This window comes from Lethenteron reissneri, chromosome 68 (genome assembly GCF_015708825.2).
Source record: "Lethenteron reissneri isolate LAM-NWPU_2019-01 chromosome 68, ASM1570882v1, whole genome shotgun sequence".
Taxonomy (NCBI): domain Eukaryota; kingdom Metazoa; phylum Chordata; class Hyperoartia; order Petromyzontiformes; family Petromyzontidae; genus Lethenteron; species Lethenteron reissneri.
The window spans coordinates 1,691,780-1,716,879 of NC_083846.1; the positions used below are offsets into that span (position 1 = coordinate 1,691,780).

General features: G+C 49.9%; 1 protein-coding gene across 1 annotated transcript in view; it reads right to left on the reverse strand.

The window, feature by feature from the left end:
• LOC133360298 (kielin/chordin-like protein) overlaps positions 1-15,698 on the reverse strand; it is a 112,452-nt gene extending 96,754 nt beyond the window's left edge. The window contains exon 1 of the mRNA XM_061578941.1: positions 14,483-15,698. Within this exon, the coding sequence (XP_061434925.1) occupies positions 14,483-14,876 (394 nt within the window). The 5' untranslated portion in view covers positions 14,877-15,698. The remainder of the gene's footprint in view (positions 1-14,482) is intronic.
• Positions 15,699-25,100: the final 9,402 nt, after the last annotated feature.

Below are 25,100 nucleotides of genomic sequence, written 5' to 3' on the forward strand. Positions count from 1 at the left end.
CCACCTCTCGCTCACTCTCTCTGTCACTCTCTCTGTCACTCTCTCGGTCACTCTCTCGCTCACTCTCTCGCTCGTTCTGCACGCAGCCCTTCTCGCAGTCCGACGGCCTCCGACGGGTAGCTCATATCAGCATGCAGAGCTCCCCGTCATCTGCCACAGAACAAACGGCCTCTTCCCCCCCTCTCTCTCCTCCCTCTCTCTCTCTCTGTGTACATCCATTATCGCCGCAATTTTTAAACTATTCGCTGCTGGCAAGGAAAACTCGCCGGTGCCACGCCATCCGAGAGAACGTGGGTGCCGAGTGTCTGCTGTCCCGAACCAAACGAAGCTATTTAAACTAAACCATGTTTTTATTTTTACCACAGGTAAGAAGGCGCACTGAGATATGTAGCTCTCTTTCAGAAGCGACCTGGCCATCACGAATGATAGACCGACGAAGTGGCCGGTCACCATCACGTGGAAAAGTACAGCGGCCGAACACTTGTAAACACGTGGTGACGTTGATCGAAACGTGAAAACGGAGCAGGACACGGAGAGAAACCCACGCATGGGGAAAGAGAGACACACAAAGTCCAAATATACAGCAGCAGGCGTCAGGGTTTGGGATCGAACCCACGATCTCCTGCATACCAGGCGAGGTAGTTAACATTTCCCTGGCCACCGTGGTGATGGTGAGAGAAAGACACGCAAACTCCAAATATACAGCAGCAGGCGTCAGGGTTTGGGATCGAACCGACGACCTCCTGTACACCAGGCGAGGTAGTTAACATTCGTTCTGCCACCACACGCGCAGGCGTTGACGACGAGCGGGCTCGGTCAATTTGTGTTTTCTCACGCAGACTCAACGGGAAGGGCTGCGGAGCACGCGGCGACGGCTACGAGGAGGAGATGCCGGCGGCGAGAGACGTCGCAAATGATATCCCGACGAAGTCGACTCATTATCGTCATCGTCGTCGTCGTCATCGTCATTATCATCGTCATCATCGTCGTCATCATCGTCGTCGCCATCGTCATCATCATCGTCGTCGTCGTCATCGTCGTCGTCGTGTTGGAATGTAGAGCAGTAGCCAAATGCTGTAAACGCGCGCTGCTGTTGATTCTAAACGTGGAGGGGAAGGAACCGGTGGGTAAGGGTAATGCTAGGGGTAGTGATAGGGGTAGGGGTAGTGATAGGGGTTGGGGTAGTGATAGGGGTAGGGGTAGTGGTAGGGCTTGGGGTAGTGATAGGGGTAATGCTAGGGGTTGGGGTAGTGATAGGGGTTGGGGTAGTGATAGGGGTAGGGGTAGTGATAGGGGTAGTGGTAGGGGTTGGGGTAGTGATAGGGGTAATGCTAGGGGTTGGGGTAGTGATAGGGGTTGGGGTAGTGATAGGGGTAGGGGTAGTAATAGGGGTTGGGGTAGTGATAGGGGTAGTGATTGGGGTAGTGATAGGGGTTGGGGTAGTGATAGGGGTTGGGGTAGTGATAGGGGTTTGGGTAGTGATAGGGGTAGTGATAGGGGTAGTGATAGGGGTAGTGATAGGGGTTGGGGTAGTGATAGGGGTAGTGATTGGTTGAGGGGTAGTGATTGGTTGAGGGGTAGTGATTGTGGTTAGTGATAGTGATAGGGGTAAGGGTAGTGATAGGGGTTGGGGTAATGATAGGAGTAAGGGTAGTGATAGTGATTGTGTTTAGTGATACCAGATGCGGATAGTTGATGCACAAATGGAATCTTCACAACTCTGCAGCGGAAGCTCGCGACTGTGTGGGGTCATCCAGAACAGAGGCCACGGACAACGCAATGCCCCCATCTACACATACCAAGAAGAAGACATCATCACGGCAGCGACGATGATGACGACGACGACGATGATGATGATACATCCATAATGTAAATGTGTCGTTAAAGCCGCCACCACCCGACACAGCCAGCTAGCAAGGTTTGTCACGTAAACAGAACGTGCCAATTCGTCACTAGTACAGCACTAGTGTGTAGTGTAGTGTATAGTAGTGTAGTGTATAGTGTAGCATACTAGTATAGCACTAGTGTATAGTGTAGTGTATAGTAGTGTAGTGTATAGTGTAGTATACTAGTACAGCACTAGTGTATAGTGTAGTGTATGGTGTAGTATACTAGTACAGCACTCATGTATATTGTAGTGTATAGTGTAGTGTGTAGTGTAGTGTATAGTGTAGTATACTAGTACAGCACTAGTGTATAGTGTAGTGTATAGTGTAGTGTATAGTAGTGTATAGTGTAGTATACTAGTACAGCACTAGTGTATAGTGTAGTATACTAGTACAGCACTAGTGTATAGTGTAGTATACTAGTACAGCACTAGTGTATAGTGTAGTGTATAGTGTAGTATACTAGTACAGCACACCGGTGTGTTGGCGAGCCAAGCCACAACATTTACAATCCGAGTCCGACATTTCGCCAGTAATTACAACCGGCTTCATCAGGCAGACAGCCAGATCGGTGGGGAACTCCACACGACTCCGCTTGCGCTGTTGTGTGGCCTCGATCCACCCGAATGCGAAATTGGAAGTCGTTGCCTCCGCGCCTCCATTTTTTCAAAAATAACGTTTCGGGCAACGGTTCTTGTTCAACGGTACTCGTTCGCAGCCAGAGAGACGCGTTGGCTCCTCTCGTATTTGGATTTTTTTTTCTGTCCACTCGGCTCGGGCCAGTGGTGTAAAAACAAAAAAACGAAAACCTGTAGAACCAGCCGACACATTCCCTACTCCGGGTGCCCCCCGGCGGGGAAGGGGGGGTGACATTCACGTCCAGCTGCTCAAAGCCTCTTATCGGGGGATGCCATCAGTCTGGCTCTCTCTCTCACTCGCACTCTCTATCTCACTCTCTCTCCCGCACTCTCACTCACACTCTCTCTCACTCACACTCTATCCCGCACTCACTCTCACTCACTCTCTCACTCACTCTCACACTCTCACTCGCACTCTCTCACTCTATCCCGCACTCACTCTCACTCACTCTCTCACTCACTCTCACACTCTCACTCTCACACTCTCACTCGCACTCTCTCACTCTCTCACTCACACTCTCTCCCACACTCTCACTCACACTCTCTCACGCACTCTCACTCACTCTCACTCTCACACTCTCACTCTCTCACTCTCACTCACACTCTCTCCCACACTCTCACTCACTCTCTCACACTCTCTCACGCACTCTCACTCACTCTCACACTCTCACTCACTCTCTCACTCTCTCACTCACACTCTCACTCGCTCTCTCACTCGCACTCTCACTCACACTCTCTCCGTCTCTCTCTCTCTTTTTTTACGATCAGAGGAAACAAGAAGATGATCGGTGTAGTCGGCACTTTGCTTCGTTCATCATTTAGTTTTTTTTATCTTTGCTTTATGTACCCCCCCCCCCCCCCCGTCTCTGCCCCCCATCTCTCTCTACCCCCTCTCGTTCTCCCTCTCGCTCTTTTTTTTCTTTTTTCTCTCTCTGGCTCTCTCTCCCTGGCTCTCTCTCTGGCTCTGCCTCTCTCTCCCACTCTCCCTGGCTCTCTCTCCCACTCTCTCTCTCTCCCTGGCTCTCTCTCTCTCCCTGGCTCTCTCTCTCCCTGGCTCTCTCCGTCTGCCGCCCTCTTGACGTCTCTCGTCAGGGGCCACGGTGGAATCGACGAAACGCCGCGGGCCAAACGCGGCCCTTGACTTCTTTTCACAGCCTCGTTCCCGTATGTGTGTGTGTATGTATGTGTGTATGTATGTGTCTTTGTATGTGTGTGTTAATTCAAGAAGCTCATAGAGCCAGACTAAGGCTCCCACAGGGTTCAGTGTTAATTCAAGATGCTCATAGAGCCAGACTAAGGCTCCCACAGGGTTCAGTGTTAATTCAAGAGGCTCATAGAGCCAGACCAAGGCACCCACAGGGTTCAGTGTTAATTCTAGAGGCGCATAGAGCCAGACTAAGGCTCCCACAGGGTTCAGTGTTAATTCAAGAGGCTCATAGAGCCAGACTAAGGCTCCCACAGGGTTCAGTGTTAATTCAAGATGCTCATAGAGCCAGACCAAGGCCCCCACAGGGTTCAGTGTTAATTCAAGAGGCTCATAGAGCCAGACTAAGGCCCCCACAGGTTTCAGTGTTAATTCAAGAGGCGCATAGAGCCAGACCAAGGCCCCCACAGGGTTCAGTGTTAATTCAAGATGCGCATAGAGCCAGACTAAGGCCCCCACAGGGTTCAGTGTTAATTCAAGAGGCGCATAGAGCCAGACTAAGGCCCCCACAGGGTTCAGTGTTAATTCAAGAGGCTCATAGAGCCAGACCAAGGCCCCCACAGGGTTCAGTGTTAATTCTAGAGGCGCATAGAGCCAGACTAAGGCTCCCACAGGGTTCAGTGTTAATTCAAGAGGCGCATAGAGCCAGACTAAGGCTCCCACAGGGTTCAGTGTTAATTCAAGATGCTCATAGAGCCAGACTAAGGCTCCCACAGGGTTCAGTGTTAATTGAAGATGCTCATAGAGCCAGACTAAGGCTCCCCTAGGGTTCAGTGTTAATTCAAGAAGCTCATAGAGCCAGACTAAGGCTCCCACAGGGTTCAGTGTTAATTCAAGAGGCTCATAGAGCCAGACCAAGGCTCCCACAGGGTTCAGTGTTAATTCAAGAGGCTCATAGAGCCAGACCAAGGGCCCAGGGGTACGGTCAATGTGAAATGGAAGAAAAAAAACTCCACTGTAAACAAAACATTAAACTCTAAAACTAGAGAATGTTAACCGCTGATAACGACCAAGGCTCACAACGCCCCCCCCGTACCGTACGCACGATCGCTTTATAATTGTTGCTCATTTGCACATGTTTTTTGTATAGCCCCACCCCCCCATACCCAACCCCTCCCCTCCCCAGTGAACGCTGAACGTTTTGGGTCAACGTTGGGCCCAAGCACCGCAGCAGATCCCCCCCCCCGTCACCACCACGTGGGGGTGGCTGCAACATGCGCGGCGCAGTGATTCTACACATCACCGCGAGCCCTGCAGCTGATGCAGAGGTCGCAACCGGGTACCCGATACCCGGCTACCCGTACCCGGCCGGATACGGGTACGGGTAGCCGTTTGCGACCCTGGTGCGGCCGGGTACGGGTAGGCCGTGAGTCACTGGTGAGTAACCGTTTGTCACTCATTTCGGGTAGGGTACGGGTAGGGAACGGCTACCCATTTGCGACCCTGGTGCGGCCGGGTACGGGTAAGGAATCAAAACCCGTTTGCGACCTCTGGGCTGATGGGATGAGGCCAACAAGCAACGTGTTATGATCGTCAGAGACGAGGGCAGGTGACAGCATCGTCGGGTTTGTTGACTTTGCTTTCTCCTCCCGGTCTTTAGAAATCAACAACAACAACGCGCGTGTTTTAGAATATTTTGGCTGTATTCTTAGGTTTTTTTCGGTAAAGTCACGTAGGTAAAAAATTGAAATTAATAAAAGTAAAATAAAATATAAAAAAAAAACTTGATACAGCTATCGTGCTGTGACGGTTCCACCTGAAGACGGAAGCTTGTGTTGCCTCCGAAACGTCGTGATTTTTAAAAAAGTTTTTTTTTATTAATTTTAATTTTTTACCTACGTGACTTTACCGAAAAAACCTAAAAATATGAATCCTTGCAGTCACGAAAGCTTCAAATCTAGAAATATTTTGGCTGTCCATAAATGACCTCACGCACCTAGGGGGGGGTCAGACATTTGTGACGATGTGTGACGAGAGAGAGGGGGTTTGTGAAATGTGACGTCACATCTAAATGCGCACCTTTAAATAAATATAGAATTGTTATAACAACGCTAATTGTTATAACAACACTCCTACAACATCAGAGTGCAGCGCCACATTAAATACGCACTACAATGACAAGAGTTTAAAGCCATTTGAAGCATGTTTTATTTTCAAAATGGAAATATGGTTTTATGACGTCATATTTGAGGGGGGGTCTGACTTTTTATGACGCCGTGTGACGAGGGGGGGGGGGACAAAAATAGTCCAAAACCGCGTGACGTCATTTATGGACGGCCCCATAACAGTTTCCACACGTGGTGGTGGTGGTGACGGTCACGAGCCACTCGATTGGGCTATGATTTGTGATGGTCGGAGATGCTTCTGACAAAAAAAGTTGGACCTTCCCTGGTACAATAAAAAAAGTTAAGTTTAGCACTGAAATCATCGACGATGGCGTGGCAGATGAGTTATTTAGCGAATGATTTAATGCGTGACCTTCACGCAGTGCGAGCACCAGATAGACGAGGGAAATAAATAAATAAGCGATGCTTATTTCGCATAGCTGTAAACCCCTTATCAGTGCCTCGACCTTACTACAGACCGAGTCAGACCCTCCGTGCCCCCTTATAATCTCAAAGTTTATCCTGCAAAGTCCCATCACAAGGGAGAAACACAGACAACAAAAATGTTTTTTGCCCGCAATGAAACGGCTGTAATGCCGTATGGACCTCAAAACTCAATTTCCCCGTTCTTATTCTTGGTTCTTTCGGTAAAGTCACGAAGAAGGTAAATAATAAAATAATAAAAAATTTCCATAATAATTCTCAACGACGTTTCGGCCACAACGCAAGCAGCCGTCCTCAGTTGAAGAACAGAGCTGTCTGAAAGACAGCGTCCTCATGATCAATTTTCCTGCACAAGAATACTGTATGCGGTAAAACCCTATGGGTTGACAGCTATGAATTTGTGTTGTGTATTAGAGGGGATTGTGTTGCACTATGACCCATATCTTGCGGATAAGAGGACCCTGGCCTCTAAACACTCGGGCAGTTCATCCACTGTCAGGTCGAAACCGATGCAAGATGATTTTCGCTCGTGTTCTACCAATGCTGTTAACATTACGCACTCCCAAGTAGCCTGCGTGCGTGAAGGACGCTGCTACTGGGCAGTTGGAGGCAGTCGCCTTTCCACCAACAACGGGGGGCAGAGGAGGCGACGCTCACAACAACGAGCGGAGCGCCAGGGCGGATAAAATACACAGTAGGGGGTACAGGTGGTGCATCTGCCAGCCATCTCAGTCAGCCAACCCATGGCACCTGCTGGGTCTGTCCCGTGACCTCCCGCCAGCATTTGAGCATTCGACTCTTCACGTGATAGCCTCCAAGTGCACCTGGCCTGGCACGGGCGCTGTGCTGACCTCACCGTCACTTATTGGTGAGTGGCGGTTGTTATTGGCGGTGGTGGAACAGATCGCGGTGAGGATTTGGCGAATTATCTGCTTACCATTTGTATAACTTAGCAGGGAGGGGAGAGCCTTTATAGCACGGTGGTTCTGAACCATGGGGTGAATTTAGCACCCTCCCTGATGCCCTTTCTGGGGGTGCGAGACACGGACAGATTTATCTTTTAGAAGGTACATCATCGACAACACAAATTAATCACGGGGACAGCGGCCTGTATATTAGAAATGTTTCGACACGTACATTGCCATGGTGCTGTTCGTCTTTTTGGCGTCGTTCTCTGGCCTGACACTGACGGCGAGACTAGGCCATGAAGAAGTCTACTTTCTCTGGTGTAGGCCAATCAGTTTCAAAGGCAACGCATCAAATCATTATCACAGCATGTGTGTTTGCACGTGCACCACCAAGTACTGTGTGGTGGTTAATGCGAACTTGATTCCGAGCAAAGGGTGTTTATTTGGCGTTTGGACATCTTAACACAACTCCTGTTGTATTGCCGCATTTTGATGCTGACAAAAAAGTTGTCCCATGCTGTAGCTGCTCACGCAGAGCTACAAATGCTCCGGACACGTGCGGCTTTTTGGTGTCGTTCTCTGGCCTGACACTGCTGGTGAATCAGTCAGTCTCAAAGACAATGCCGCATCTATGATGAGAGGATGTTATTTATTTTGCCATTATCAAAATATAACACGATGTTTATCTGTGGGAAATAAACTTCTGGTTCTGATTCCCCCCCCCCTTCTCACCCCCCCCCCCTCGCTCTCACCCCCCCCCTCGCTCTCACCCCCCATACGCTACGGAGCTGCTTTGATGAACAATCTAAACGACGTCGTACTCAAAGTTGTGGTTTGGCTCTCCAACACACAACCGATTAGTGCTGTGCTAGTATACTACACTATACACTACACTACTATACACTACACTACTATACACTACACTACTATACACTACACTATTATACACTAGTGCTGTACTAGTATACTACATTATACACTACACTATACACTCCACTACACACTAGTGCTGTACTAGTATACTACATTATAAACTACACTATACACTAGTGCTGTACTAGTACACTACACTATACACTACACTATACACTACTGCTGTACTAGTATACTACATTATACACTACACTATACACTACTGCTGTACTCGTATACTACACTATACACTACACTATACACTACCCTATACACTACACTATACACTACACTATACACCACTACACTATACACTACACTATACACTACTGCTGTACTAGTATAATACATTTTACACTACACTATACACTACTATACACTACTATACACTACACTATACACTAGTGCTGTACGAGTGACGAATTGGCCACGTTCTGTTCACGTGACAAACCCCTCACGAGTTGGCTGTGTCGGGTGGTGGCGGGTTTTAACGACACACTTATATATTTACGCGATCTAACCCAACAAAAAAATGTCTATCATGGATGATATTGGCCGCGAAATCCTCCTACTACGTGTTTAACTCGCGTCGGAACATCCGAGCATGGGCAGTCGTCGTTGTCGGCCGGTTCGAACCTCCGTGAGATCTTTGGGGGGGGTTTGAATTCCTGGCTCCCACTTGAAGATAGGAATCAGGTCTCAAGTGGCGAGACTGTGAGCGCCGTGAGTGAGCACGTGTGTGTGTGTGCGCGTGCGTGCGTGTGTGTAGCCTCTTGCAGACTGTTGGGGCAAGCGCTGTTCGCGAGTAGCAGCGCCTATGAAGGCCGGCACGGTATGCGAAGGGGTGGGTGGCCAGCACCACGTCCGAACGCCTTTGTCTCCCCAGTGGCAATGTTTACTGCACACCGCACAAGGTACTCGTTTTAGGCTGAGTCGACCTAGGGGAGACCCACGACCGGTTGAGATAATCGTCACCGGTGTTGGCCGTGGGCGGGAATCGAACTCGGGTCGCCGGGTTCGCAACGCGTTGCGTTAACCGCTGCACCGCCGCTCACCACTCTCACCCACTCACCCACATACTCGGCTACCACACTGCAGGTCACAACACCCACTCACCGACTCACTCACCTCTCACTCACCCACTCACCCACATACTCGGCTACCACACTGCAAGTCACAACACCCACTCACCTACTCACTCACCTCTCACTCACCCACCCTCTCACCACACTGCAGTGCCACAACATTCACTCACCGACTCACTCACCTCTCACTCACCCACTGACCCACTCTCTCACCACACTGCAGGTCACAAAACCCACTCACCGACACACCCACTCACTCACCTCTCACTCACCCACTCACCCACTCTCTCACCACACTGCAGGTCACAACACCCACTCACCTACTCACTCACCTCTCACTCACCCACTCTCTCACCACACTGCAGTGCCACAACATTCACTCACCGACTCACTCACCTCTCACTCACCCACTGACCCACTCTCTCACCACACTGCAGGTCACAAAACCCACTCACCGACACACTCACCCACTCACTCACCTCTCACTCACCCACTCACCCACTCTCTCACCACACTGCAGGTCACAACACCCACTCACCTACTCACTCACCTCTCACTCACCCACTCTCACCACACTGCAGGTCACAACATTCACTCACCGACTCACTCACCTCTCACCCTCTCACCCACTCACCCACTCACCTCTCACCTCTCACCCACTCACCCACCCACCTATCACCCACTCACCCACTCACCTCTCACTCACTCCACCACTCAGCCACTCACCCACTCAGCGACTCACCCCCTCTCTCACCACACTGCAGGTCACAACACGTCCATTTACGCCTCTTCCCTCGCACGGCTCCTCTTCGGAATTCCCTCCCTCCGGAGGAAATCCTATGAGCTAGGAAGCTCTTTGTGTTTGACGCAGACGTCCACGGCCACGTTAGGGGCGGGTAAGAAAACGCCCGTGGGGTGAGCGGAGAGCGAGGGTCGCCGCTCGTCTTTGATGCCTGCCGCGAGTTTTTTATGTCTGGTGGAGGGGTGGGTGCTGGTGGTGGAGGGGTGGGTGCTGGTGGTGGAGGGGTGGGTGCTGGTGGTGGGGGTGCTGGTGGTGGGGGTGAAATTTGCGACGCGCTAAAGCGAAGCATTTCGTCTCGCGCCGCCTAAATCCGAAGGCTACGCGAAAAATGCGGATAATGCGAGAAGTGACGACTTGAAGGGAGGAGAGGGAGGAGAGGGAGAGGGGACAGGGGGAGAGGGGACAGGGGGAGAGAAAGGGGGAGGAAAAAGGAGAGAGATAGGGAGGAGAGAGAGGGGAGAGATGAAAAAAAATGATGAACGAAGCAAAGTGCCGACTACACCGAGCATCTTCTTGTTTCCACTGATCGTAAAAAAAAGAGAGAGGGAGGAGAAAGTGAGAGCGGAGTTCCCTCTCTCGTCACGCGGCTAATGAACGAGCCCACAACGTAGTGCGTGTCTGTGTGTGTTGAATTTCTTTCGCACCGTACGTAGCCAACCGCGCTAATCGGAGGTGCGGGAAAAGGACAACAAACTAAACACAAATAACTCAGTTATAAAGAAATGAGTTTGTCAATGTAGATGATGATGATTTAGAAGTGCATCACAGCTCCCAGTGGCTTCCAAATATGGGATTAAAGAGCGTTCCAGACGGCGCAGAAGCAGCGCTTCTCAAAGCGCGCGGCGATGTGGTGAACGCCGTTGTCCGATGGTGAACCAAAAGTGTAGTGTAAAGTGTAGTGTATAGTGTAGTGTATAGTGTAGTGTATAGTAGTGTAGTTTATAGTGTAGTGTATAGTAGTGTAGTGTATAGTAGTGTAGTGTAAAGTAGTGTAGTGTATAGTAGTGTAGTGTAAAGTAGTGTAGTTTATAGTGTAGTGTATAGTGTAGTGTGTAGTCGTATAGTGTAGTGTATAGTAGTGTAGTGTATAGTGTAAAGTAGTGTAGTGTATTGTAGTGTAGTGTATAGTAGTGGTGTATAGTGTAGTTTATAGTGGTGTAGTGTATAGTAGTGTAGTGTAAAGTAGTGTAGTGTATAGTAGTGTAGTGTAAAGTAGTGTAGTTTATAGTGTAGTGTATAGTGTAGTGTATAGTGTAGTGTGTAGTCGTATAGTGTAGTGTATAGTAGTGTAGTGTATAGTGTAAAGTAGTGTAGTGTATTGTAGTGTATAGTAGTGGTGTATAGTGTAGTTTATAGTGGTGTAGTGTAAAGTAGTGTAGTGTATAGTGTAGTGTAAAGTAGTGTATAGTATAGTGTCTATAGCATCTGAAAGTTCCGCGCGATGATGCGGCGGCCGCCGTCTTTTATTCAACGGTTTAGCCAAAAGCCGCTGCCGCTGCGGCTGCGAAGATGAGCAGAGTGTCGCTTGGCTTCGAGCTCCTTGACGAGATAGGCAGCGAGGCGTCGTTGTGTTTGTCTGAAAGCGCGTGTTACGTGGACCCCCATGTTACGTGGACTCCCCCCCCATCACGAAGTTCCAAGCGCGCGCGCGTGGAACGTACGCGCGAGCGGAGTGCGCGGGTCATCCCGGCGCTAATCGTCGCGAAGGAATTTGCGCAAAGTCGTGGGCCAATGACCGCCGAAGTGCCGAACGTCGGCGGAACGTCGCGATCTTCGCCGTCCGTCGCAGCTGACCGCACGCGAGAGAATCTCGGCGCGGTGTTCGGCGGTCAGGGTGATTGATGAGACGTGCACGGCGCGCTGGATGCATGCCCTGTCACTCGGTCACTCGCCGTGGCCGGGCAGCCGTCCTCCTCGTAGCTTGTTCATGGCCACTGCAGATGATTTAACCGTCGCCGCCAGTTTCGCAGCTTCGATTTCATTCACCCCACGTGGTCTGCATGTAGGTTAGACTTCTTTCTCACCGTACGTGGCTCAACCTTGCTAATCGGAGGTGCAGGAGACTCACTGTCTTTGTCTCATCCACCATGCCTCACTCACCCACTCACAACTCACTCACCCACTCAACTCACTCACTCAACTCACTCACCCCACTCAACTCACTCACCCCACTCACTCACCCCACTCACTCACCCCACTCAACTCACTCACCCACTCAACTCACTCACCCACTCAACTCACTCACCCCACTCACAACTCACTCACCCACTCACAACTCACTCACCCACTCAACTCACTCACCCCACTCACCCCACTCACCCCACTCAACTCACTCACAAACTCACAACTCACTCACCAACTCACAACTCACTCACCCACTCAACTCAATCACCCACTCAACTCACTCAACTCACTCACCCACTCAACTCACTCACCCACTCAACTCACTCACCCACTCAACTCACTCACCCACTCAACTCACTCACCCCACTCAACTCACTCAACTCACTCACCCACTCAACTCACTCACCCACTCAACTCACTCACCCACTCAACTCACTCACCCACTCAACTCACTCACCCACTCAACTCACTCACCCCACTCAACTCACTCAACTCACTCACCCACTCAACTCACTCACCCACTCAACTCACTCACCCACTCAACTCACTCACCTCACTCACCCCACTCAACTCACTCACCCCACTCAACGCAGTCACTGGATTGCGGGTACAGTAGTTGCGTATCAATTATAATATTGTAATTACAATATATTAGATTATATAATATTATAATTATAATACATTTATACTAAAAATGAAGTATAATTATAATACATTGTAATTATAAAGTCTAAACCGTGCATCCGATCGTTTATCCCAACGAAGAGTTTTGGGAGTTTTTTTCTCTCTCCCTCTCTCCTGGTGATCAGAGAGAGCTTTGAGGAGTTGAGTGATTCGGAAGCCTTTTACATCTTGAGCCGTGGATGACAGAGGGAGTGAGACAGACGGAGAAACAGACAGAGAGAGAGACATTTTAAAAAGGGCAACTTTGCTGAGGATTCTGGAGACCCCATTCTTTTGGTGGACAAAATTGCTGTAAAATAAAATGCTCCCTGTATCTGACAAAACATCTTTGAGACGTGAAGTGTTTAGACATCATCGTGTCGGGAAAGTGCCCGGGGCTCCGCGACGCACACACACACACAGAGAGAGTCAATGTAAGGCACAGTGGCCTTTTTTTAGTCGCTGTGTATCTTCACGACTGCCACGGCAATTACCGCCTCTCACCCAGAACTTGGATCGCGCGACACTTGAGATGCGGTGAGCCCCCCACTGCACCCCCCCAACCCCCATCGTCCGCTGCCGAGATCTGGAAAGCTAAGCGAAAGTTGAGCCTGGTCAGTCCTTGGATGGGCGACCGCCACTAACACCGCCACCGCCGCCACCACCACCGCCACTATCACCGCCACCACCACCACTATCACCGCCACCACCGCCACCATCACCACCACCACCGCCACCGCCGCCACCACCGCCAACACCACCACCACCGCCGCCGCCACCACCACCACCACCGCTACCACCGCCGCCACCACCACCGCCACCATCACCGCCGCCACCACCGCCACCACCGCCGCCACCACCGCCACTATCACCACTGCCAACGCCACCACCACCGCCGACCCGTCAGCCGGCCAGCCAGCAACCACGCATATTGAAACAGTTCGTGTGGATTGTACGGGGAATGTATGGGGATGAACATTTAAATGAGACTCTAAACAAAGGGACCCAAACACAACAACAACATCAACAACAACAACCGCCTGTTCGCCACCAAGTGGCGGTGACGTCACCGCGGCGCTTGTGCCAGGCTAGGTGCACTTCGAGGCCGCCGCGTGAAGTGTCGCAAGGCTCGCTGCTGGCACGAGGAGGTGACGGCACAGACCCGGCAGGTGCCAATGGGCTGAGTGACTGAGATGGCCTGACGGATACAGCAGCTGTGCTCCCCATTAAGAGACAAACACGACATGAATCGTCCCGTTTCACAAACAACAGAACTCAAACCCGTTCCTCGGCGAGACTGCGCGGCCTTAGAAGGCGGAGAACATCTAAATATAAATGGGCAAAGTTTCCGAGCAAATGGCAAAGTTCAGAAATTGTGCTCGCGATGGTGGTGGCGGTGGTGGCACATTCGTCGATAAAACGAAACTTTTCACGATTTTTTGTTCATTTCACCAGATGCAAGGGCCTTTCAGAAGCGACCTGGCGATCACAAATGATAGCTCAACGAAATGACTTATCATCATCACCATCACCACGTGGACATTGAAAACAGCGGACAAATAACTCAAAACGCGTGGTGACGTTGAATTGAAATGTGGAGGAGGAGGAGGGGGAAAAACCGGAGGACCCGGAGAAAAATCCCCGCGACCACGGAGAGAGAGAGACAGAGTTTTAAACTCCACACGGTGATGAGCGTGGTACGATCACTCACCCTGTCCGTCTTCCACGTCGTCTGGGCTCATCCCTCCACTCTGCCCCACCGCAGCCACAGTCACCGTCATCATCAGCAGCAGCATCATCAGCAGCATCATCATCATCAGCAGTGGCATCACCATCCGAGTCCTCACCCCCGACGCAGGCTCTGTTCTACGAGCCCGATGCATCCCTGCCGGATCCTCATGAAGGACAACACGGTGCCGATGATCTTGTTGATGGCAGTGGTGGTTGATGTTGATGATGGTGGTGGTGGTCGTGGCGATGCACGCTACAGGTACCACCACTGCACCACGGCAGACGAAAACTTTGACGAAGTATGTTACTCCGGCACTGAGGTTAAGCGCGATTCTAGGGATAATTAACTGTGTTGACGTTTCGTCGTCTGGCATGCGTGACTATGGCGGTGCTGTTGATGCCTTCAAGGGGTCTTCGTTTCTCTCGAGCCGTCTGTAGAGCCCTACAGCTGTGGCTTGTCAAGCTCTCAGCAGCAGCAGCAGCAGCACATCTTGCCAGCTCTTCAAACGGTCTACAGGTGCTGAGGATGAGAGGCTTGGATGTACGTTCAACAGTTCTGGACGAAAGTCGAACGAAAAATGATCTTGACAAGATGAAACTAGCTCTTCAACCACGCGCCGAGAAGATGTCTTCACATATCTCCTCCTCGATGATGTTCACAAAACAGAAACGCGCGGTCAATAACAAAAAAAACTCGCAAACAAAATCCCCCTCTCCCCCCCGCCGCCCGATCTTCTCAGCGAAGTCGACAACCCGTTTAGAGACGAGACGAGACTGCAATGGGGCAAGTTGTCTTCTGCGTCGCAAGAAGGCTCGCTCCTCCTCGAGCGAATCACACAACTCGCGCTCACAGCGGCGTCGTCATTACAGCAGCAGCAGCACGACCCCCCCCCCCACCACCTCTTTGTGACGATGTCGTTGTTGTCGTTGTAGTCGTCGCGTGCGTTGTTGTCAGATGCTTGTGGCGGCGGCGAACGAGAGGCGGGACTGCCGGAACGAGTCGCAGCTGCTGCTGCTGCTTGCGCTGGCGAGAGAGCGAGCAAGAGGCGAGCGGAGGTGCCTTGCCTCCTCCCTCCCCGCGGTCTGTGAGAGAGTGAGAGAGAGAGTGGAGGTCCCCCGACTCTCCCTCCCCCCACGTGTGTGAGTGGAGGTGCCTCTCCCTGTGTGTGAGTGGAGGTGCCTCTCCCTGTGTGTGAGTGGAGGTGCCTCCCCCTGTGTGTGAGTGGAGGTGCCTCTCCCTGTGTGTGAGTGGAGGTGCCTCTCCCTCTCCCTGTGTGTGAGTGGAGGTGCCTCTCCCTCTCCCTGTGTGTGAGTGGAGGTGCCTCTCCCTGTGTGTGAGTGGAGGTGCCTCTCCCTGTGTGTGAGTGGAGGTGCCTCTCCCTGTGTGTGAGTGGAGGTGCCTCTCCCTGTGTGTGAGTGGAGGTGCCTCTCCCTGTGTGTGAGTGGAGGTGCCTCTCCCTGTGTGTGAGTGGAGGTGCCTCTCCCTGTGTGTGAGTGGAGGTGCCTCTCCCTGTGTGTGAGTGGAGGTGCCTCTCCCTGTGTGTGAGTGGAGGTGCCTCTCCCTGCGTGTGAGTGGAGGTGCCTCTCCCTGTGTGTGAGTGGAGGTGTCTCTCCCTGTGTGTGAGTGGAGGTGCCTCTCCCTGTGTGTGAGTGGAGGTGCCTCCCCCTGTGTGTGAGTGGAGGTGCCTCTCCCTGTGTGTAAGTGGAGGTGCCTCCCCCTGTGTGTGAGTGGAGGTGCCTCTCCCTGTGTGTGAGTGGAGGTGCCTCTCCCTGTGTGTGAGTGGAGGTGCCTCTCCCTGTGTGTGAGTGGAGGTGCCTCTCCCTGTGTGTGAGTGGCGGTGCCTCTCCCTGTGTGTGAGTGGAGGTGCCTCTCCCTGTGTGTGAGTGGAGGTGCCTCTCCCTGTGTGTGAGTGGAGGTGCCTCTCCCTCTCCCTGTGTGTGAGTGGAGGTGCCTCTCCCTGTGTGTGAGTGGAGGTGCCTCTCCCTCTCCCTGTGTGTAAGTGGAGGTGCCTCTCCCTGTGTGTGAGTGGAGGTGCCTCTCCCTGTGTGTGAGTGGAGGTGCCTCTCCCTCTCCCTGTGTGTGAGTGGAGGTGCCTCTCCCTGTGTGTGAGTGGAGGTGCCTCTCCCTCTCCCTGTGTGTAAGTGGAGGTGCCTCTCCCTGTGTGTGAGTGGAGGTGCCTCCCCTGTGTGTGAGTGGAGGTGCCTCTCCCTGTGTGTAAGTGGAGGTGCCTCTCCCTGTGTGTGAGTGGAGGTAAAGGAAACACCGCGTTACAGCAAACACGCGTCCGAGTGCGAACACCCGTTAAGCGAGGACTTGCCGTACAATCAAATGCACGTGTTTTTCCTGGAGATACTGCGAGTGAATGACCTTTTAAAAAAAACACAGCAATGCCACCATATGTGGAATTAAATTAAATACAAGTTGCCTCCACGTAAAGAATGCGGATAAATTGATGCTCCAGCTACTCTTGCCACTCCGGGAGATAGAAGGGGCGACGTCTGATAAGGGACCGTCCATAAATGACGTCACGCACCTAGGGGGGGGGGTTGAGAAATGTGACGTCACATCAATGCGCAACTTTAAATAAATGTAGACAACACGTTCTACTTAATTAAATAGACTTTTTAATAAATGTTTTCTCCTGCAACATCAGAGTGCAGCGCCACATTAAAGACGCACTACAATGACAATAGTTTAAAGCGATTTGAGTGACGTCATTTATGGACGGCCCCTAACCCACCGCAGCTTCCCCCATTGACAAAGTGACCTCCGGCTCAAATGAGCATTGAGGCATTTGAGCTCACAGCCCTGAGTCAGTGGTGGAAATTCCACATTCCTATGGCGGGCGGGGGGAAATTTGTATCCATCGGACAATCACTGTTGACCACCCTACAATATGGTACATATTTTATCGACCTCGGTAAGGATGATGAGCCGAGTCAACCCCCTGTAGCACGTGTTGTTATAATGGGGCCCTAAATTAAAAAGAACACGTAAATATTAAAACACTAATTTTTAACTAGCACACTAAAGTAATTGCATTTTTTTATTTGCTATACAGCCTGATAGTACGGCAAATATCTAACCTTAAACACCCGGTCTTTCATAAAAGTTGAAGGCAGTATAGTACTAGAGTAATCGAGCAAGTGCATAATCACTGAACCGGAATTGATAGCTTGAAAGCATTTAGCGCGGGGCCCTTGAAAGTGCGGGGCCCGTAGCCACTACATATGTAACTACGACATATGTAGTAGCTATTGTTGCTACGAGGATAATCCGGCAATGTCTCCACCCTTGGCGACTGCCACACGAACTGGCTTGGCTGGTCTGTCAGTCCGCAGCTCAAAGGCGTGCAGCCAATGCCAGGACATCACTGCCCCCTAACGACGACACACGCGGTTCACAGAGTCTTTTATTTAGACCCGAGGAGGAATCACAGATGTTCATCGGTACCTCAATGCCTACTCGTTCTACCCTCCACCAGAGATGTTGACTACCTCGCCTGGTATGCAGGAGGTCGTTGGTTCGATTTCGACCCTGACGATGCCTGCTGTTGTATATATTTGGAGTTTGCGTGTCACTCTCTGATCATCATCACTGCGTTGCCTCGATGTTAACTACCTCGCCTGGTCTACAGGAGGTCGTGGGTTCGATCCCAACCCTGACGCCTGCTGCTGTATATTTGGAGTTTGCGTGTCTCTTCCTCATCATCATCACGGTGGCTAGGAGATGTCAACTCCCTCGCCTGGTATGCAGGTCTATATTATTTGGCTACTGATATAAATTCCCACGTGACATTTTGCCACTTTGTTGAACTATAATAATGTGTTCTAGATTTGAAGCTTTCGTGACTGCAAGAATTCATACTCTTAGTTTTTTCGGTAAAGTCACGTAGGTAAAAAAATGAAATTAAAATTAATAAGAATAAAATAATAATAAAAAAAAATATTAATTTTAATTTCATTTATTTTTATTATTTTATTTTTATTAATTTTAATTTCATTTATTTTTATTATATTATTTTTATTAATTTTTATTTAATTTTCTTATCTACGTGACTTTACCGAAAAAACGAAGAGTATAATAATGTGGGACATCCAGGTCGCTTCTGAAAAACAGACCGACACAGCTCAGCGGGACCCTTACCTAGTACAATAACACGAGGCTGTTCTCGTGACGTATGCAACTGTATGCGTGGTACAGGACAGTGACGTTCGCTGAGGTCATTGGCTGAGGAGGCACCGGGGGCGTGGCCTCACCGAGGGGGGCGTGTCTAATACGCCCCCCTCGGTGAGGCCGATGTGGTAGCTGCCTCCCCTGGTGCTTTTTCATTGCAGTTTCATGACGAGACCAGCGAGCCGAAATATCTTTATACACGTACGTGAAATAAGTTACCTGGAGTATGGAAGGCGAGGAAATGAAATGAAGGGGTCTACAAACATTACATTGGTGACATACTGAGATAGTAGCAGGCACGCGCTTATTGCCCGCGCTCCATCCAGTTACTGAGGGGTTGCGCAATCAGAGGGGAGGCTGAGCTCGTCGCTGCCTCACCTCTCGTCTCTTCCTGTATTTGCAGCGGAGCTCCGCAAATTTGGCGATTTTGACTATAAAAATGATTGGAATCGTACAGAAATGACATTTATAACACAGATCAGTGGGAAAAAAATCTTTATTGATATTTTATTATTTGTGTTACTTTTCGTAACAGCTGTTTTCATTGACCACACGTCCCTGTTACAGGGGTGGTCTAGATGTCTCGTGACCCCCCATTTAATTATCCTAAAGCTTAATGAAAATGTTAAAGTAACGTTAAAAGTATGTTACAGGTCAATTTAATTGGGAGTCACAAGACATCTGGACCACCCTGAACTTAAATTTCGATTTAAAGCTTTCGTGACTGCAGGGATTCATCTTCTTGGTTCTTTCGGTAAAGTCACGTAGAAGGGAAGTAATAAAATAATAAAACTAAAACATAATAAAACAATTCTCACGACGTTTCGGCCACAACGCAAGCAGCCGTCCTCAGGTGAAAACCAGGTCCGTCGAGGCGACAGAGTCTGAATGAAACAGCACACGGGCTTAGAGCATATATATAAGCTGGGCGCATTGACAAAGGAATTTGCATATCAACAGGAATTTAGCATATTTATGGGAAATGCAGGAATGTAATTAGTACTGCATATGCATGTGCATTATGCAGGATTAACAGCATCAAAGGGAGCTGCAGTTACTGCTGCTGCAGCAGTTGCTGCTGCTGCAGTTTCTGCTGCTGCTGCAGTTGCTGCTGCAGTTGCTGCTGCTGCTGCACTTGCTGCTGCTGCTGCACTTGCTGCTGCTGCTGCACTTGCTGCTGCTGCTGCAGTTGCTGCCTTATCCATTTTAATATAACACTATGTATTATTCTACCCACCCTAATGTGTATCATACTGCTATATGTTTACTGTACAATTACGACACCATACATTACTCTGCACACTGCACCATGCCAGTGAGTGGAACGCGGTCTGAAAGTCACCGTTAACGTGAACACAATCAGTTAAGATCCGAAATGGTTTATTACGTCCTTCCAATGATTGCTAAGCCAGAATCCATCTTCTCGGTTGAAATTGTCTCTGTGTTTGTATATGTGGATCGCCTCATGAACGAATCTCTCATGATAGCCAGATGGCTTGCAGAGAACCTCTGTCTTGGAGAAGTCAATGTCATGTGAGCCCACTGAATTGTAACAGTGATCTGCCACGGCTGAGGTGTTTGTCCTACCGTGTTTCAGGTCTGCCTTATGTTCACGGATGCGGTCCGAGACATGTCGTTTGGTTTCTCCAATGTAACTGCTACCACAGAGGCAACTTAGTTTGTAGACGCCAGGGTACTGTATGTCTGGAACCACATCTTTTACAGACGGGACCAGATCACGGATTTTATGTACTGTGTTGAATCGGACCTGGATCTTGTGTTTAATCAGGATTTTGGAGATCTTTTTTGTGACCCCAGCAATGTAGGGTAAGGTGATGGTCTTGAAAGGCTCCTCAACAGGATCCTTCTTGATGGTTGGAGTGATGGCTTTGCGGATTGTGTAGTCGGAGTAACCATTAGCCTTAAGAGCTTGGCGTACGTGTTTGAGTTCACTGGAAATGTGTTCATGGTCGGAGATGCATTGGGCTCTATGATATAGAGTCTTGATGAGGGAATTCTTCTGGGATGGATGGTGGTGGGAATCCGGTTTTAGATAAGCATCCGTGTGGGTGGCTTTCCTGTAGACAGAGTGGCTCATTGAACCATCAGGTCTCCTTTTGATTAGGACATCCAAAAAGGGTAGCTTGCCATCATTTTCGACTTCCATGGTGAATCTGATGGCTGGGTGTATGGAATTGATGTGGTCGAGAAATTGGTCTAGAGCAGGTCGGTCATCTGGCCACATGGCCGACCTGCTCTAGACCAATTTCTCGACCACATCAATTCCATACACCCAGCCATCAGATTCACCATGGAAGTCGAAAATGATGGCAAGCTACCCTTTTTGGATGTCCTAATCAAAAGGAGACCTGATGGTTCAATGAGCCACTCTGTCTACAGGAAAGCCACCCACACGGATGCTTATCTAAAACCGGATTCCCACCACCATCCATCCCAGAAGAATTCCCTCATCAAGACTCTATATCATAGAGCCCAATGCATCTCCGACCATGAACACATTTCCAGTGAACTCAAACACGTACGCCAAGCTCTTAAGGCTAATGGTTACTCCGACTACACAATCCGCAAAGCCATCACTCCAACCATCAAGAAGGATCCTGTTGAGGAGCCTTTCAAGACCATCACCTTACCCTACATTGCTGGGGTCACAAAAAAGATCTCCAAAATCCTGATTAAACACAAGATCCAGGTCCGATTCAACACAGTACATAAAATCCGTGATCTGGTCCCGTCTGTAAAAGATGTGGTTCCAGACATACAGTACCCTGGCGTCTACAAACTAAGTTGCCTCTGTGGTAGCAGTTACATTGGAGAAACCAAACGACATGTCTCGGACCGCATCCGTGAACATAAGGCAGACCTGAAACACGGTAGGACAAACACCTCAGCCGTGGCAGATCACTGTTACAATTCAGTGGGCTCACATGACATTGACTTCTCCAAGACAGAGGTTCTCTGCAAGCCATCTGGCTATCATGAGAGATTCGTTCATGAGGCGATCCACATATACAAACACAGAGACAATTTCAACCGAGAAGATGGATTCTGGCTTAGCAATCATTGGAAGGACGTAATAAACCATTTCGGATCTTAACTGATTGTGTTCACGTTAACGGTGACTTTCAGACCGCGTTCCACTCACTGGCATGGTGCAGTGTGCAGAGTAATGTATGGTGTCGTAATTGTACAGTAAACATATAGCAGTATGATACACATTAGGGTGGGTAGAATAATACATAGTGTTATATTAAAATGGATAAGGCAGCAACTGCAGCAGCAGCAGCAAGTGCAGCAGCAGCAGCAAGTGCAGCAGCAGCAGCAAGTGCAGCAGCAGCAGCAACTGCAGCAGCAACTGCAGCAGCAGCAGAAACTGCAGCAGCAGCAACTGCTGCAGCAGCAGTAACTGCAGCTCCCTTTGATGCTGTTAATCCTGCATAATGCACATGCATATGCAGTACTAATTACATTCCTGCATTTCCCATAAATATGCTAAGTTCCTGTTGATATGCAAATTCCTTTGTCAATGCGCCCAGCTTATATATATGCTCTAAGCCCGTGTGCTGTTTCATTCAGACTCTGTCGCCTCGACGGACCTGGTTTTCACCTGAGGACGGCTGCTTGCGTTGTGGCCGAAACGTCGTGAGAATTGTTTTATTATGTTTTATTTTTATTATTTTATTACTTCCCTCACCCTGAACTTGCTTTGGGAATCTTAAATTATAATTTGTTTAAGACGATGCAGCAGTGTGTCCAGATTCTGGGAGGAGAGACAAAGACAGCAGTGTCTCTCAAGATATAAAGAGCTTTAGGGTTCATCGGATTTATCCAGAAAACACATTCCTGCGGAGGGAGCTGGTAGGAACGTTGGGTTGCTCGGTCAATGGCCAGGGTCAACGGCGGCGTGGTGTATTCCGCAAATATGCCCGACTGTGAGGGCGGGCACAAGCCGGCGTGAGTAGGTGAAACGTTGAGTTTTATAAGGGCACCACGGGGTGACCAGCCCCTCCCCACCCAGCCCCACCCCTCCCACCCCCCACCTAGCCCCACCCTCCCCATTCAGCCCCTCCCCACCCAGCCCACCCCTCCCACCCCCACCCTCCCCACCCAGCCCCTCCCCACCCAGCTCCACCCCTCCCACCCCCCCACCTAGCCCCACCCTCCCCACCCAGCCCCTCCCCACCCAGCCCCACCCCTCCCACCCCCCACCTAGCCCCACCCTCCCCATTCAGCCCCTCCCCACCCTCCCCACCCAGCCCCTCCCCACACTCCCCACCCAGCCCCTCCCCACCCAGCCCCTCCCTGCACGACGGACGGACGGACACAATAATCCCCTGCGGGCTGGTGTAACCAGGAGGTTCCAACCAGTATAACTAAATCAAGATTCTGATTTCGTTCGAAGTGGAGTCGTCGACCAATCAGAGCCGCTCCCGGCGAGGGTGGCCGAGTGGACCAATCAGGGCGCGTCTCGCTGCCGACACGTGGCGGGCACATGGAGGGAGACGAAACGAGGTGAGAGAGAGAGCGAGAGAGACCGGCTTGACTCTTCATCAGTCGTTGGTCTATCCACTGCTAGATGAACACTACCAAACCACTCCTATCCTACGATGTTATCGATCCACCCGGCGACTGCCACGAGATATCATTCCCATCGCTCGCATCTCCACTGAATTCTACCACGTGGCCAGCAACAGCAGCACCAACAACAACAACCTTGGTACATGTAACGCGGCCGACGATAGCACGACTACAAGAGTGTGCTTGGTGACATTCGTCAATAACAACACTAACAACACTGTGTATGTGGGGGGCTTACAATAGTATGTGATAGGCGACGTTTCGGGTAATGCCCCCTTTGTTGACGGCACATCGGGCAGCGTGAATAGTCTAATCGTGGGGAGCGGTGGTGCAGCGGTTAGCGCGCTCTCGCCACGGATTATTCTGAACCGGTCCTGGGCCTCCCCCCCCCCTAGGTCGACTCGGCCTCAAACCAGTGACCTGGTGGGGATGTGCAGTAAACGTCGCCAATCGGGGGACGGCTGGGCATGGTTGCTGGCCACCTCGTGTGCAACAGTGCCGGATTATCCTAGTAGCACAAGTAGCTACATAATGTAGTAGCTACATAATGTAGTAGCTACATAATGTGTAGCAGCTACATAATGTAGTAGCTACATAGTGTAGTAGCTACATAGTGTAGTAGCTACACGTGTCGTAGCTACTACATAGCTACATAATGTAGCAGCTACACAAGTAGTAGCTACATAATGTAGTAGCTACATGTAATGTAGCTACTACATGTAATGTAGCTACTACACAAGTAATAGCTACATAATGTAGCTACTACACAAGTAGTAGCTACTACATATGTAGTAGCTATGGGCCCCGCACTTTCAAGGGCCCCGCGCTAAATGCTTTCAAGCTATCAATTCCGGTTCAACGATTCTGCACTTTTTTCTTGCTGTGGTTTTCACACCTGATGATGATTGCTTGTGTTGCAATCGAAACGTCGTGATAATTTAATAGTTTTATTTTTAGTATTTTATTCTTTTCCCTTCCACGTGACTTTACCGAAAGAACCAAGAATATGATTCTGCACTTGCTCTATTACTATAGTACTATAGCGCCTTCAACTTTTACGAACGACCGGGTGTTTAAAGTTACTTGACTATGCAAGTAAAAAAATTGTGTTTTAATATTTGTGTTTTTTTTATTTAGAGCCCCTTTATAACATCACATACTACAGGCCCCGCACTTGCTTCATCACCAGTGCCGGCCTCGCTCACAGCACTTGCCCCGACAGTCTGGCAAGGCTACACGGGGGACCTTTGTACTGCACAGTCGCTACTGAACTCCGTTGTCATCTACACGGCAGCAATCAATCGGCGCGCTCCCACCTGCTAAAACCTCAATAATAAAACAACCTCAATCATGTAAGGACCTTAATACAAGGCCGTAGCCATGGAGTCAACTTTGGGGGGGGACCAAATCTTCCAGGGGGTCTGGGGTTCCCCCCCCCCCCCCAGAAAAAAAAAATCTAAATTTGAAAACGAATTTCCTGCCTAAAATATAAAAAAATTAACAAACACATGGGACGGACTTTTTTTTTATTTTACAATAATGTCTAATAGTGTATTGTATTACATTGCTCTGTTTTTTCTTTTTGTTACATTTTCTTGTTTCATTGTATGTAATGGCAGAGATTAGGGATTTATAAAGTACAACCATAACCACAATCATATGAACAGAAATCTATTTTATAGCAATACAGTATATTGGGGGGGACATTTTGAGCATATTTGAATATTGGGGGGGGGGGGGTGTCCCCCCAATAAATATTATAATTACGGCCTTGCTTTAATAGCAATCATTGCTATGGCGGCAACGTTAACAGCTCCACAAACGA